This window comes from Athene noctua, chromosome 14, assembly GCF_965140245.1.
Source record: "Athene noctua chromosome 14, bAthNoc1.hap1.1, whole genome shotgun sequence".
NCBI lineage: Eukaryota > Metazoa > Chordata > Aves > Strigiformes > Strigidae > Athene > Athene noctua.
Window position 1 is genome coordinate 1,492,012 of NC_134050.1, and position 14,944 is coordinate 1,506,955.

Genomic DNA, 14,944 nt, shown 5'->3' on the forward strand with positions numbered 1-14,944 from the left:
TTTGTTTTAAGTAACAAGCCATTTTTTATCAATTATGTAACGTCCAATGTCCTTAATGTTCAAACACCTCAACAGTAGCATATTCAGAAATTAATTCATATTCAATTAGCTCAAAGCCCTCACCCTTGCATATTAATCTTTGCTTTCTAAATCACACAGAAAGGTATTTGAAAGGCTAGGAGTGCTTTGATCTTCTTGAAAAGTAAAAGTGTTAGGATCATTAGATTCTGAAAGCCTTTTGGGAAATAGTTTTAAGATCACTGACACTCATATATTTTCTCATTGGAATTCTGGTTCTTTTACTAAGAAATCTGACTTGAAACAGTTGGATTTTATTACTGGTGCAACCATAAACCAGCTTGAGGGTGTACAGCCTACAGCACTGCATACCAAATAAATAGTCTAAAATAACAGATTTTTCAAAGCAAAATTTTAAATACATTCAGGATTAAAGCACAATATTGATTTTGCTGCTTGTATGACTGTGGAAGAGACATTTCCTACCAGAAAAGAGGTATAAATGATGGGAGGGATACCCTGATCACCGAGTTTCCCTAAAGTCCTAAACATATGTAGTATATGTTAAATTAAAATTTAGTATCAACACCCATTCTGCCCATACAAACATACATACACAGCAGTTGAACACCACTCCCAGCCTGTAATGTATATCTTTAGTATAAAAGACAAAAAATCCCAAACTTTCAGATATCACACAGAACTAAAGAGCAAGTGTATTTAGCAGCACTATAGGTCTTCCACTGTCAGGGAGCTACAGCAAAGCACTTGAACTAAGCCCAGGAAGGGAACTTTACGCCATAAAGCAGAAGAGCATGGAAAAATTAAAATCCCAACAGCCTCTGCCAGTGTAAACAAGGATGAGGGGGGGGGGGGGAGAAGAGAACTCCTTACTCCTCTCAAATTTGGCAACTGCAAGCCAGATGGCATTGCCAAGGACAAGCAAAAAACATAAACAGGATCCTGAAAATACCCCATAGGAATAACAGTATAGCATGTTCCAACTCTTATCTTCAGTTCCCAGCAGAGATAAAACAAAGAAACAATAAATGTAATTATGAAAAAATAAGAATGCATGAGGGTGAGCCAGGGGAAAGAATCCTTCTTTGATCCTTCAGGTAATTAGTGGCAGTCCTCAACCAATAGATAAGTGATTAAAAGCAAAAAATACTCAGTTTAACAACTTCTCCTAATTCATTTAAAATATTCAAGAACATCCTAGCCAGTCATATAACTCCTTCCTTGAATTCATCAGGATCCATTTTCAAATTCTATGTTCCTTAGCCTTTTGCTCTACTTCAAAGTTAACTTTGTAACTTCAGTTCTCCTGGTTACAAATTCAGTACCAGTCCTGAAACAGCAGTGAAACGTTGCATAGATCACGGAATCACAATTCTTCATCCTTACTAATGGATTAGTTTAAGAACATTCAATAGCACAGAATATTGGAAATCTATAAACTTAATTATCATTGTATTTTAAATTAACAAGAGGCATTTCATTACTATCAAAATTTCACACATGGCTTCCAAACACTAGGTGGTAAGACTGTAAATGTTACCTGGAACAATGCTTTAAAAAGAAACCTCAGAAAATACAAGATATTATATAGAAAATATGATAAGAGAGATAAAGAAAACTCCCCCCAAGGACCTCACTGGTTGCCTTTTCCAGACAACAATCCAATCCAAAGTAAAAGCAAACTTTCCTATCATCTCTTCCCCACCAAGCCAGACACATTTATCAGCCTGATTTCTTCCCCTGGAGAGGTCAGTTTTATTTTAGTTTTCCATCTTCATTGTTTTATGCTAGCTTCATCCTGAATTGTAATGCTGCTTCTCATTTCCTATTCCCTAAATAAACAGAAAATTAGGTTCTCAGTGCAGATCCCAAGTCCTATCTTTTTTCTTTCCTGCCAAAAATAACTTGTTTCAGTGAGCTCGCTGGAATCATCACAATGCACAGATTTAGCAAAGCTCTGTTTTTATAGCCTGTTTAAACAATATATTTGATGGTGTCCCATCTGCAGCTGGTCTGAACCAAAACAGAAATATTCACATGAGCTTTGTTAAGCTACTATCTCCACAGTTAGGAACCTAGACTCTTCATATAATCCACAGAGCATTTCCTTCAGAGCGCCTTCACTGTTCATTTCCAATCCTTAACAAATACCATCCTATTCAACTATAGTTAAAAGACAAGATTCACTATGAAGGCAGAATGTAGTCTGCAGCGTCTTTATTCATCTTTACACAAATTAGAAAGAACTAATTTTATTTTTGGTTCCAGCGCTGGATTTCTGGCTGGTGAATTAGAAGGTGTATTTCCTCACCTACAGATGGGACAAATCAGAATGACATACTTCAGTGCCGTTGGGCAGCACATTTCAGAGCTGAACTAACCAACTAAAATGGAAGACACATGGAAACTGTGACTCCAGAAATGGTTCCAAAAAATCTACTTGGCATTCAACATAAATATCAGGTTTCTTAGGTCATGACCCTGACAGTAAATCTGAAGTCTGTATGTCTGTATTAAGACAGAATTTCAAGTTATTACATATAAATACCATTACAAAAACTATTGGAAATTTCTTCTAGCAACCTCTGAGCCAGTAACATACATGTCTTTCATCACTACATGTGACTCATTCAGGAGAAATCATAAAGGTGCTACAGTCTTCTTATGCCAATCCATTTCTTAGCAAAGGATTAGCATGTTACAAACCTATACTGTATTATGCACCTAATACCCTTGAGCAACGGCTCTCAAAAATGCAAAGTCAATTTGTAAATGAAAGGCATAGCATTTGCTTACTCTGTGCTATTATACTGAAAGTTATGGTTTGGGGAGCTTTGATCCTTCAGAAAAACACAATTAAAGGCTTTAGACTCACAGCAGGTGTTAGTGCTTGTTTTTATTACAATACAGTCAAGGTTTCTGTTTCTCAGTTGATTTTTCTTCCAATCCTACTTCAAATATTCCCCATAAAACATCCTGCCTGCAAACTTTTATTGTTGGCAATGCAAGTATCAAGGTCACACATCAATATACATCAGATGTACACAGCTCCATTTCTCCTCACTCCGAGACTGGAATTAAAAAAGCTCTTCCTGCGTACATAGCACAGCCCTATCTTGCAGAGTAGTTTTCAGAGCCTACATCTTGGTTTAGTTTTAATAACATTAGCTTAGTTAAATATGCTAATGGGAGTTGGAAAAGTGAAGCAGAAAGACGTGTTCAGCTTGTGTCAGAAGCGTTGCTCTCTATGCTAGCTCCACGTTTCTGTACTACACCCAGCCTCCTCCCTCCATTTCCAAGTGCACACAACCATGTGGTTGGGTACTTGAGGCACAAATACCAGCAGGAGAATCCCAGAGGACAGGAGCTGGGACAGCAGATAAGAAGAGTTAGCCATAACAAACCAGAGATTAGTTCTGGGGAAAACCAGGGGCCATCCAACAGCTACGCTGCAGGAATGGATTCCCTGGAAATCAAAACACAGCAGGGGAAGATGCCAGAAGCAGGAGTGGTATCTACAGAGGGACACAGGAAAGTGTGCAGGCTGGAACGGTCTGATGGCACATTATTATTGGTGCTTCTCTTAATCCATGGACACTCTGGATTTATCTGGCCTCTTTCACTTTTCACGATGGGAAAACCTAGCAGGCTCTCCTTTGAGCAGCCCGTCCTTTTGGGGACCACAGAGCATGACATTGTTTATGGTTACACAGAATAATTACAACATCTTTGCTTATCCTCTCCCTTCTGTGCCTTAACACCCCACACTTACTTTGCATTCAGATTCACCATCCCACTACCATTCTCTCTCTCTTCTTTCCATTCCCACCAATTTTCTGATTCCCATTCCCATCCTCTTGCCTCCTACCCGTATTTTCTAATTCATCATTCCTTAACAGTTCATGTACCACTCAGCCACTTTATTTCTTCTATTCCGAACTGTTGTAGCTTTCCTCCAGCCCCTATTTCTAGTACTCTCTGTCTCTCAATAGCTGTACTTTTGCCCTTCACTTTCAAAAACACCCGTCCACTTAAGTTCATTATTGGTAACAGTGGAAACTAATACAGACTTCCATACTTAGTGCAAAAAACAAATATAATTTTCTCTTCCGACTGCTCCTTCTGTGTGTACCTTCTGCTGACCACTTCTGGTGCAAACACTCCAAGTTATTTCTGCTTTTCAGCTTTTACTCTGGCGCAGGGATTTGAGAAAGAAACAACCGTCTGCCCCTAGAACACTGTAAGGCACATTCCTTTTTTAGCCTACTTCAACTGAAGTGTTAGGATACTGTCAGATGTTTTATCTCAATTTTGTCAACTACAAGAAAATTCATTGCAAGTATCTTTCGGTGACAGGTATTTTTAATCTAGGATTTCTGCAACAGCTCAACCATAAACAATCAAACCATTGCCTTCAAATGTACAACTTCTATTACTGCTCCAAATCTGGTGAGAACCCTCCTGTGATTCCTTAATATGTTGTTTCCACAGAGGCCTGCACACAAACTGAGCAAAACAATCTGCCCTTTGCTAGGATTGTACGGAGTCCTAAATGGCCTATACGGATTCTGGATAAGGACTTCTTTCACTTAAGGTTACATTTTAAAGACTGAAAGCTTCCTAAATCTTCCTGTTTCTTTACATCTCTGCCCAGATTCCTGAAAGCTTTGAAATATTCTCAAAAACCCCCTTTTTTCTAATCACATATTCCCATATATTCTGTCCACTCTTTCCATTACTCACAATTCATGCAGACACTTCTGCCTTTCTCTTGTTTCTTTACCTGCAAACTCCTTTATGACTTTCAATTTACCTTCTTTTTTTTTATTCTCAGACCCTTCTGCTGCTTCTCCAATATCTCCCAATTTACTGTTATTCACAGTTGTTTTTTCCTTCTCTTTTATATATTTTCTTCAACTATGCAACTGAATGTATGTATCTACAATCTTTCACCTGTCATAACCTGAGATGAACTATAAAGATATATTTAATATATATTTTTAGGACATATAATTTTAATATCTAAAATATATCATTTGTAACCTTAAAATGATGTCTCTCTTTACTACTCTGATACAGAAAGGTATGTACTATAAAGTTAGTCAGTCTGTTAGGAAGGCTTAATGCTGCTGTATCAGATAACGGCTCATATTTCCTGAAAAGCTCTTCCACAGCCTACAAACTTCTGTTTTGCTTAATTTGTTATGAATTATTCCTGAAAAAACAGCCCAAACATCTAAGGACTTACTAATGAGATTTTACTTTATACACGCTCTTCTGAAGTAAACAAGGCAACCTGCTACTCAGAGCATTTTGCCCTGCTTTTCTCTGTTAAAAGAATCTTGTGTTGTATCTGAAAATGGGTTTTGAAGTAGCCTGCATCATAGATAAACATCAAGCCCTTTGCTTAAGCAAATCACAAAATTTTGCTCTTCAGAACAGCTCTCATTGCAACTCTCTTGAATCATTCTTTTTTATATGATTAATTTAGCTATTCTTCTGCATTAACAGCCTAACCTTAAATGCACTTTACCTTAACACTACTGCTTTTAGGTTTTATTTCATTCTCCTCAACCTCCAAATGATTAAATACTACCAAATTTCTTCTTAGCAGTACTGCATAGAGCATAAAAATTATTTATTGTGCTACTTTCCAGGTAAGCCATTATAATAGACAATGCTTAGGACTAGGTAATATGTATTGTAGTTACCATGCTGCCACTTAAAAATTTATATACACCAAATGGAAAGGAAACTAATCCCAAACATTCCAATATAAAATCTCTGCAAGCAATAGCTTGTGTTTTTCTGACATTTTTCTGCTTTAAGTTTATTCCACATCTATTGTGGGAAAAGTAGAATCTGGCCCAAGGGCAACTTCGAATAAATCCTTTCCTTTATAGTAGAAATGTTGCTATTCACAATACAACATATTTTCCTCTAATTATGTTTTTTGAGCTAAAGTATTAATGACATTTTGGCAATGTGTCTACATACCCATTTCAGAGTAAGGTCTCTTTTGATACATTTGCATTATATAATGGTCAGAAACTGTAATTAAAAGTTTGGGGTTTCAATACATCTTACTGCAGTAAAACAGAAGCCAAATGCAGATCCATCCAATGATTTTGAGCAGGACTCAGCTACTGAAAAGCGTTTTTATGAACACTACAACATAAAGTATGCTTTTGAAAAACTGTTTTCTAATGGTGCACCTTCATCAGCATATGAACCCCCTGACATTTAAATGTTCCATCTTTGCCCATCTCTGTAATACCAGCATAAATCCTGGAAGCATGGAGAAGTAAAATGGGATGGGAATTTGTAGCAGAACATATCAGTGTTTCTGAGTGAGAAGCAAATTTCAGTAATCTGGTCATATTCAACAGTATCTGCAAATTCTTTCATGACTGAAGTGAGGTATTGAAAAAGGAGGTGCTCCTCGTTCTTTGTATGTTACTTCTGATAGTTTTTAGTCAATCAACATGGCTTTCAAGAGTGGCAAACAACTACAAAGCTATCCTACAAAAATTGCATATATGGATCATAATATAAACTTGGATTAATATTATTCTAGCACTGCAAATAAATAGGCCACACTAAAAATGAGAATAAAACCAAAATTCAGCATTTCATTAAAATATTTGAGACATGTAACATCAATTTACATGGTGTTCTATTATGTTCTCTGAATACTTAGAGGGAATAAGCACTGAATATGTATTATTCAATACTTATTCAATGAAAATTAACACTAAGAGGGGGGTCCCAGCCCATGGAAGGGGGGTTAGAACTAGATGGTCTTTAAGGCCCTGTCCAGTGCAAACCATTCTATGATTCTATGAATAACATTATCTCTCTTCTTTTTGCGCTTTGTATTAAGCACATGTGGAAAGAGTACTACTGACTTTTGAGTCCTTAAAAATGAAATTTTCTATTTGTTTGTGGGTCAGGCAGATATAAATTCTTACAGAATTAACACATGATTAAAGCTACATGATAAAAGTTTAGGTTTTGAATTTAAAACGCCACTATAAAGGTTAAGAGTACCTCATTCACCAGTGTCTTTCAAGCATGCTTCTAAATAGTCCTGAAAAAAACAGTAAAAACCAAACATGTTTTAAATGTTTTCTAAAAAAATAAATTGACAAACACATATATCAATAGCTCTAGAATAAAGGACCACACATATGGTCACTGCTGATTAAACCAGTGAGACCCATTTATAACAAGAATTCTCATCCAGTAGGAAGAGGATAAATTAATTTCATATAGTCTACTAAAAAAATAGCTTCTGACTTTTAATGGTGTGGGTTAGACTTGAAAGTGATCAATATTGCATTTCATCACCAGTAACATCAATTATTTAGTCTCCTTAAGCAATCTCTTAATTCTCTGCTACAGGCTAGCTTTTGAATTATTTTCCTCTTTAAAGCAGAATGGCTTTCAATTTCCTTTGCAAACGGGTAAGGCCAGACTTTTCTACTACCAGGATGAGCGAGTGAGGAGGCAAGCAGCAGTGGGCTCATGGAAATTATCACAGGCTTTATGTGACCAGGAGGTTAGATTCATGCTCTCTTTTTTAACCAAAGAGAGCTGAAACAAGGGAGGTGTGATTACCTGCAGGAGCCAAAACAACTTCCAATGTATGAACTCACTTTTCTGAAGCTCTCACCCGTCGCTATTCACATGTTCCAGTTCAGTTCTTACAACCTCCCAGAAGAGGTGTTAAAGTGGAGACACCAGCCTCTACAAATGAAGATACAATCATGTACATTCCTTCTATTTACTTATACTCTATGCTGGTGTAGGAAGGGAAGAGCAAAATTCAGCATTCTTTATAACCCGAGGGCCTGACTTCATTCTCTTAGAATCATTTATAACCATGCCTCTTCCTTCAGCAATTTTAGAAAATGTGTTCAAAGCCACAAAAGTAAATGATGCTAATGGTAAGTTAGTGTTTGAGAGGCTGTACTGTGAATCACTGAAGATTAGCAGAACAGCACCAATAAAAATCTCTAGGTACATTAAAGAAGAAATTAAATACTCAATTCATAAATTCCAGTTTCAGAAAGTATAAAGATATGAATTTTAATATCTCCAAACATTAAGTGAAATGACTTGGGCTCTTAGTAGAAAGTTACACTTGCAGACTAAACCTACCTTAGTCCTAGAAGTGCAAATTAAGTGACCACCTCAGTAAAACAGAACATTAGCGTGATGGATTTTAAAAAATTAAAAGGAAGGCAAGCTTTTTTTTTTTTTTGTGCTTAGCATAAAATCTTCAAGAAAATGAAAATACAAGACTTAAAACCATACCACCCAGTACTTCCTTAAAGTAATAACCATTGCTACACAGGATAGCAAAGTATAGTTCCTTCGGTATTTTAAGTATGAGAGACACATTTCTCCAGGCAACCATGGACAATGCTTTCCTGATTTAAGAATGAAAAAGGTTTTGTTAGCATTTATGCCAAATGGAATATGTGAAGAAAGTTACCAAACAGCTGTAGGAATTAGAAAATAATATCCTTCAGCTCACAACTCATGCTGTAAAATCAGAACCACAGGTAAAATGATAATTAGAAGAAAAAAAATATGTATCTATATTCTTGGAAAGCTCAGCTGTATCCAGGATGGCACAGTGAGGATTCCTGTAATTCCAGGCTTTTTATTCCATATGGGTAAGGCCAAATTGGTAGACCTGTTTTCAGAACCAGAAATAAACTTGACCTAATTCCTTTCGAAGTTAATCAGTGCTGCCCTGAAATCAAATAAAGGGATTGTTGTGAGGTAACCGAAGGTTGATGCTTCTAATGGTTCAAACAGCAGATCTTTCATCATCCCTGATTATTTATATAGGGAATAAAATGGAAAAAAAAAAAAAAAAAATTACCTTTCTTATTTGCTGTTCCTATCTCTTTACAGGATTTACCCTAAAATTCTGGCTCAGCCATTGACTTCAGAGACAGTAGGATCAAGCCCTGAAAGAGTAAAAGCACACAGTAGACAGGAAGGGAAATATGTATGAATCTGAAATTAAAATTCCTGTAAAATCTTTCTGGTTATTGCAATTGAAACAATCAAATTCCAAGTTTGCAGCTGAAGTCTCAGAAATGAAACTACAGTATTAACTAGAGTCACTATAATCATGACAAAGAATCAAAATAATCATATAGGTTCAGTACAATTCACAAAACTCATTACAGTCCTGGGAATTTATCCCCATCGCAGAGCCTGCAAACAAAGCAGCAAATGAAGGAAACTCATCCAGTCCCGTGACTGATGCTCATATGTAAATTCAGATAACACAAATGAACACATCTGTCAGAGTTTCTCTCACATACTGGATAAAATTGAAATATTGAAAACTTCGACATTCTGAGTAGTGCCGGCAATATTATTACCTGAAGCAATGCTGCCATCTAGCGAGGGAAATACTTAAACCAACGTTTTCGTTTTCTAGATCTATCCTAAGTGACATGGGGTTTATGAGACACAGAGGTAAGGAATCAACAGGGATGTGAACTGGATGTAAATAGGTCTTTGTCTGAAATCAGCGGGGATAAGCAATACTGCCCATCAACTAAGAACTCTGAGAAGTAAACTGTCTTCAGTACCAAGCAGAACATTCAATGTTGCAGTGGTAAATTCAAAACTAATTGAACTTGCATTCAGGTGAAAATGAAAGCAAAGGAACTACAGACAGTCTATGCTAAAAGTTGGTGAGTTCCACTTCCTTTCTTTTAGCTTTCGCTATGCAACTGGTATCTTGTACTGCCAGATTGAAAAATCCAAGAAAATAAAAATTTTGCAAGGTCAGATATTTAACTCAGTTTTCAAAGTTACACACATCCATCCTCGACATTAGGGATGAGGGGACAGAGTGCAGTTTAGGGGAAAAAGGTATTTTCTAAAGCCATTGACTAAATACCAGGGCCCTGTATACAGAGAGATGTTTTCACTTGTGCTTTCTCGCCAGGAAGTTAAGAGTGTGTACTGATGTCCTTCCTCTATATTCTGTCTCTAACTCCAATATAATATTTTATATTTCTCCAATTCTCTATCTTCTAATTCTAATGTGCACACAGAGATTTCAAGACAAGAACTATAACCACCTACAGTTGGATTGAATTTAATAGCATGGGCTAGAGAAACAGGAACTGCTATTAAATTTAGAGTGAAATTTTCTAACATTTTTACAGCTGAAAATGTCACTTCAATAAGTGTTACACAACCTCAACAGGAATCTATTTTGAAAAGAAATAAAGTAGCTTTAATAAGATCAAAATACTCTGACCTCACCTTTGTGAATGGAATATTTCAATCTTCTATTTCTACATTTAAAATGTGCAATGCAGAAAATAAAATTTTTAAATGTTTCATTTTATCAAAGTGAAAGTAAGAAAAAAATTTATAGTACTACAATGACCATACACCACAGTCTCCAAGCATATTAAACTTTCACCTGGGAATAATGAACATCTCCTAAAATTAATTTTATTAACATGCCTAAAGGTTTATTGTGTTGCTAGAAAAAAAAATCACCTGCTCTTCCTGGTTGCAAAATCCATGCCTTCCTACAAACCCCTCACATCAGAAACAGCTTCGTGCTATTTGGGTTTACAGTTGTAGCTATAGAGAGTAAGCTCTCCACATATGTAGATCAGTTAGAAAATATTACAGGGAGTTACTAAAATAATTCCTTGCAGGTGTTTTTAAAATGAAGCCGTTACTTTCCAGTTGATGCAACTGGCTAGTAAGCAGAGGACTACTGGTTTCCATCATTGCTGCATGACATTAGATTTTATTCTTGCTCTGGCACAGTCTGTTATAGCTCTGGGTCTTCATTTATTCCATTGAAAAATAGTATAAACCACTATCTTGCTATGTGTAATTGAGTAACACAAACGTAAAATGTTTTTGTATCTCTGAAGCAAAGTCACTACAGCCTCAGTTACCAGAAATTTTGGCACTTACTAGTTGAAAACTAGGTGTAACTTTTATCAGCTTGCATCACCACCCCAGCATGCACCCTGCAAGCCAAGAAAACCTTTCTCTACTTCTCTGCTCCTGCAGAAGGACAGGCAGAGGAGGGAAAATTCTAGACTTCCCAAGAAGAGGTCTTCACTGGGAAACTAAACCAGAAAATCTCGCCCTGTATAATTAGAAAACGCTTCTGTTGTTTGAATTAGCAGCAGGATCTGCTCTTAGTAATTACTGGAAAGTATACTGTATCAAGTGACCCATCCTACCCGCTTATCTGCAAAACACATTGCCTTCTAGTCACTACAATGCCCCCTAATTTTTTAATTCAATATACTGCAGGTGTCTGGAGTCTCTCAGCTCTGTACTCGGATATTTATTCAATCTGAAACCACTGCCTAAAACAAATCATGTTGAAGGAAAGATTAGGATATGCTGTATTTCTCCTCCCTCTGCAAGGTTGTCTTGGGTTCATGGGTAATAGCTTCTGAATCCCCTGATGCTCTGCATCACCATTTTAATACCTGTAAATATCAATGCTTCTGGCCTAACAAAAGAGCAGGTATGGGAAAAGAAGAAGGGATGATGTGACAAGCTTACCCACAACTGTAAATAAACCCCACTTATATTGCCTGATACTGGTTACCCACTTGACAATTTGAGATTTTTTTATTTACTGGAGTCTGAGAGTTCTTAAAAAAATGGACTTGGGAGATGTATTTCACTTGCAAAGCAAACTTACATTGTCAGCATTGACAATACCTCTTTAAAGTGAAGGGCCTTTGGTTTTAACGTGTTTTAGATGTATCTCTCACCTCTGAAAATTAGTCTGCCCTCACATATTTTGCCATTCCTACACACCTGAGCTTACTTTGCTTTCTTGAATCTATGGAAAAAATGACAAGCGTTACAGCTGTGGGGTACAGATGACATGTTTGCATGGGTGAGATGTTTTATAAAGCATATTATTTCTGTTACACCACAAAAATTCACATAGATGAGCAGACAAATTAGCCTTCTACTGAGAATCCTATCTTTAGAAGTGGTTGGGATCTGCAGAAGCCCTTAAAAGGAAGGGATAATTGCAGTACAAACTTAGTAATAGAGCCTATTAAATGAGGAAGAATTTAAGAAATAACTTCAAAGCTAATGATCTAATGCATAGGATTTGCCTTTTCTGATTTTTGCAGGTTTTCTGTTGATACAGAAGAACCCATTAAAAAAATAAATATACCTAGGACAGTACAATCCAGACTAAGAACATCAGTGCTTCATTACCTTTATAGTTCGATCAGTCTTGTAACAGTCCAAGACTTCTAGAATAAGTTACCTTCACTTGAACTATTCTTCACATTTTAGGCTGGTACTGCATATTGAACTACTTGCTCTTTATTCATTCTTTGGTTTCCATTCCTAGCTGCAGTAAATATTTCTGCACAGCAAGTAAATATTTTGAGTATACACAGCAAAATAATCACAGAGGGGCCAAAAACCTGTTGAAAGGTTTTACCATAGAAGCAAAGGAAAGAGAATCCCTCTTGAATCTTGAATTTGAGGGAAAGAAAGATGTCACTTGCAGAACTTCTCTGTAACAGTAGGGGCAACCCATCCAACAGAAGGGCTGTAGAACAAATCAGTGGTGCTGAGGACTTTGCATCCAGACTATACGCATTTCGAGACTGCTTGACAAAGTGAGCCAAACAACAGTAAAAAGTAATAACTGGGAGATTTACTCTGACAACACATTCCTGATCTGAACTATAACATATATGGACCCTGCATATTTTAGAAATTTAGAGATTGGGTTATAGGAAGAAATAATCAAAGAAACTGTCTCTATAATACTCTGGTTCAGTCCCTGTATCTGGTTCAGTCCCACCACAATTAGGTGGAAACACAAGTGATCTGATGTTGAAGAGACCATAACATAACTGACTTCATGTTGAAAAGACTATCTGCATGGTCCTTTGCTTTTAACCGAGATCTCATTCTTGTGACAGTTCCCATCAAAGTGCTACCAAATCAATTGCAAAGTCTCTATTAAAAAATAAGGTATAAATAAGCAGTCTATTCCATAAGGTTGGAGCATCAACCTTTTGATGAATAGCTTAATGACTACTTACAAAAACGATTATAGGAATAAATCCTTAAAGTTATTAAACTTATTACCTAAGGAATTACTTATTACCTTAGGAATACCTAAACATCCAAATTCCAGTACGGTAAGTGCTAACTGAACACAAGGAGAATTTCTACTCTGAAAATGCTGCTATATAAAGTAAAATACTAGCTCTATAGGAGAACTCTATTAAAAGTAGATCAAAAATAGCAAGCAGGTAAGTTGGCACAGTGGAAGTGAGTAGAAGTGTAGAAATGTAAGAATGCCAGCACCTTTTCTGCACTTTGACAGTAACTTTCCCAAAACTAAAAATATCTTCTCTTGCCTTCTCTGTTTCCCACGTTATCTTCACCTTGCCTGTTTAATTAGGAAGGCTTCTGCCATCAGTACTTAACCAAATCTGTTTATGCTCAACTTGTTAACAAGTCTCACTTTCACTGTTGTCAATGATGTTAATCCCTTTCCATATGGCCTTGCTAGTTCAGGTACTTTTACCCCATTTTAAATAACAAATTTGATGGAGATATATATATATAAAGAGGAATCTGAAGCTACTGTATTTTACAGATTGAACAAAGTGTATTTAATACTTTATCCTTTCTTTAATTTTTTTTTTATTTTATGTGCACTTTCAAAACCAGTAGTCAGACTAGAAAACACAAATGTCTTATCTGAATAACAAGGTCTTCAGAGTATGAAAACTAAGGCACCTTGATTATTTCACTAAGACCTAGAAAAGGGAGAGTGCAAAGTTAACACAAGAGCAGCTTACCACTGTTCTGTTGGAGCTATGCCTTAAGTATTTAAGAAGGTTACATCTGAAGATTAAAAAAAAATATATGGGCAGTGCAGATTGCTAGATGAAGGAGAAAGATCATGTCCCCTGCATATAAACGAAATATTGAATTTCAAATTAATATAGAACTCTGTGGGAAACATACAAGTAGCAGTAAATAAGACTGCTATTTAAATAGCTGCAACGTTTAAATCAAAAGCTAGTATGAATTCTCTTAATGAAAAAACTAATTTGTCACAAAGATAAGATCAACAGGGCAAACAAAATGCTTTCATATTACCTTTGTTATTTTTGGACTAGTGTTAAACTATTTTTTAAAACAGCAAGAACACACAGCATTTCTTTCTCATACTTTAAATTGGCTGGACCTAAATCCAACGAAGTTTCATTCAGTTCAACTTGCTGCCTCTCATTCTCCTTTCCCAAAACCAAAGTCAAACCACGAGCAGCTACACAGAAACACAGACTTGCCAGCTGTTCCTTGAAAATAACAAGAACTATAACAGACAGTAAGTTATTCTAGGACTTCAAAGATACCCAAGATGAACACATGACATCATATCAAGGACAATTCCTACAGTATCATAAAAGAACAGCATAAAGATTTTTCTGTAGTGCTGATAAAATCCTTCCCTGTTTAATTGACCTTTTCTTCCAATTACAGAACTTAACATTAACATTGAAACATGGTTACTCAACTTCAGTTATTCAGCTAAGAACCTAATTAAACTATTCCCACCTCAGAAATCATGAAAAGGTATATTCTTATAACCCATCTTAACTGGCTGGTGATGGAGAATGGAGCACAGAGGTCTCTCTGGACATTATTATGCAGAAGGTTCCGGGAGAATACAGACCTCAGTCAGGTAAATCAGGCATTCTTTATCTCTGCTAGAGGTCTAGTAATTTCAATGTAAGAACATACTTCTTTCCAACTCACTCACTACATTGTACTATACTGAAATAGTAAGTCAGCCTTAACCTCCAGTGAATCCATGTAAATA

The 14,944-nt window shown here is 36.3% G+C and overlaps 1 protein-coding gene across 2 annotated transcripts in view; it reads right to left on the reverse strand.

The window, feature by feature from the left end:
- GALNT18 (polypeptide N-acetylgalactosaminyltransferase 18) overlaps positions 1-14,944 on the reverse strand; it is a 308,217-nt gene that overhangs the window by 281,616 nt on the left and 11,657 nt on the right. For both annotated transcript variants that reach the window (XM_074918427.1, XM_074918426.1), the window contains exons 3-5: positions 8,936-9,023; positions 7,698-7,788; positions 7,090-7,129 (exon numbers count right to left, since the gene is read on the reverse strand). In XM_074918427.1, the coding sequence (XP_074774528.1) occupies positions 7,090-7,094 (5 nt within the window). In that variant the 5' untranslated portion in view covers positions 7,095-7,129; positions 7,698-7,788; positions 8,936-9,023. The remainder of the gene's footprint in view (positions 1-7,089; positions 7,130-7,697; positions 7,789-8,935; positions 9,024-14,944) is intronic.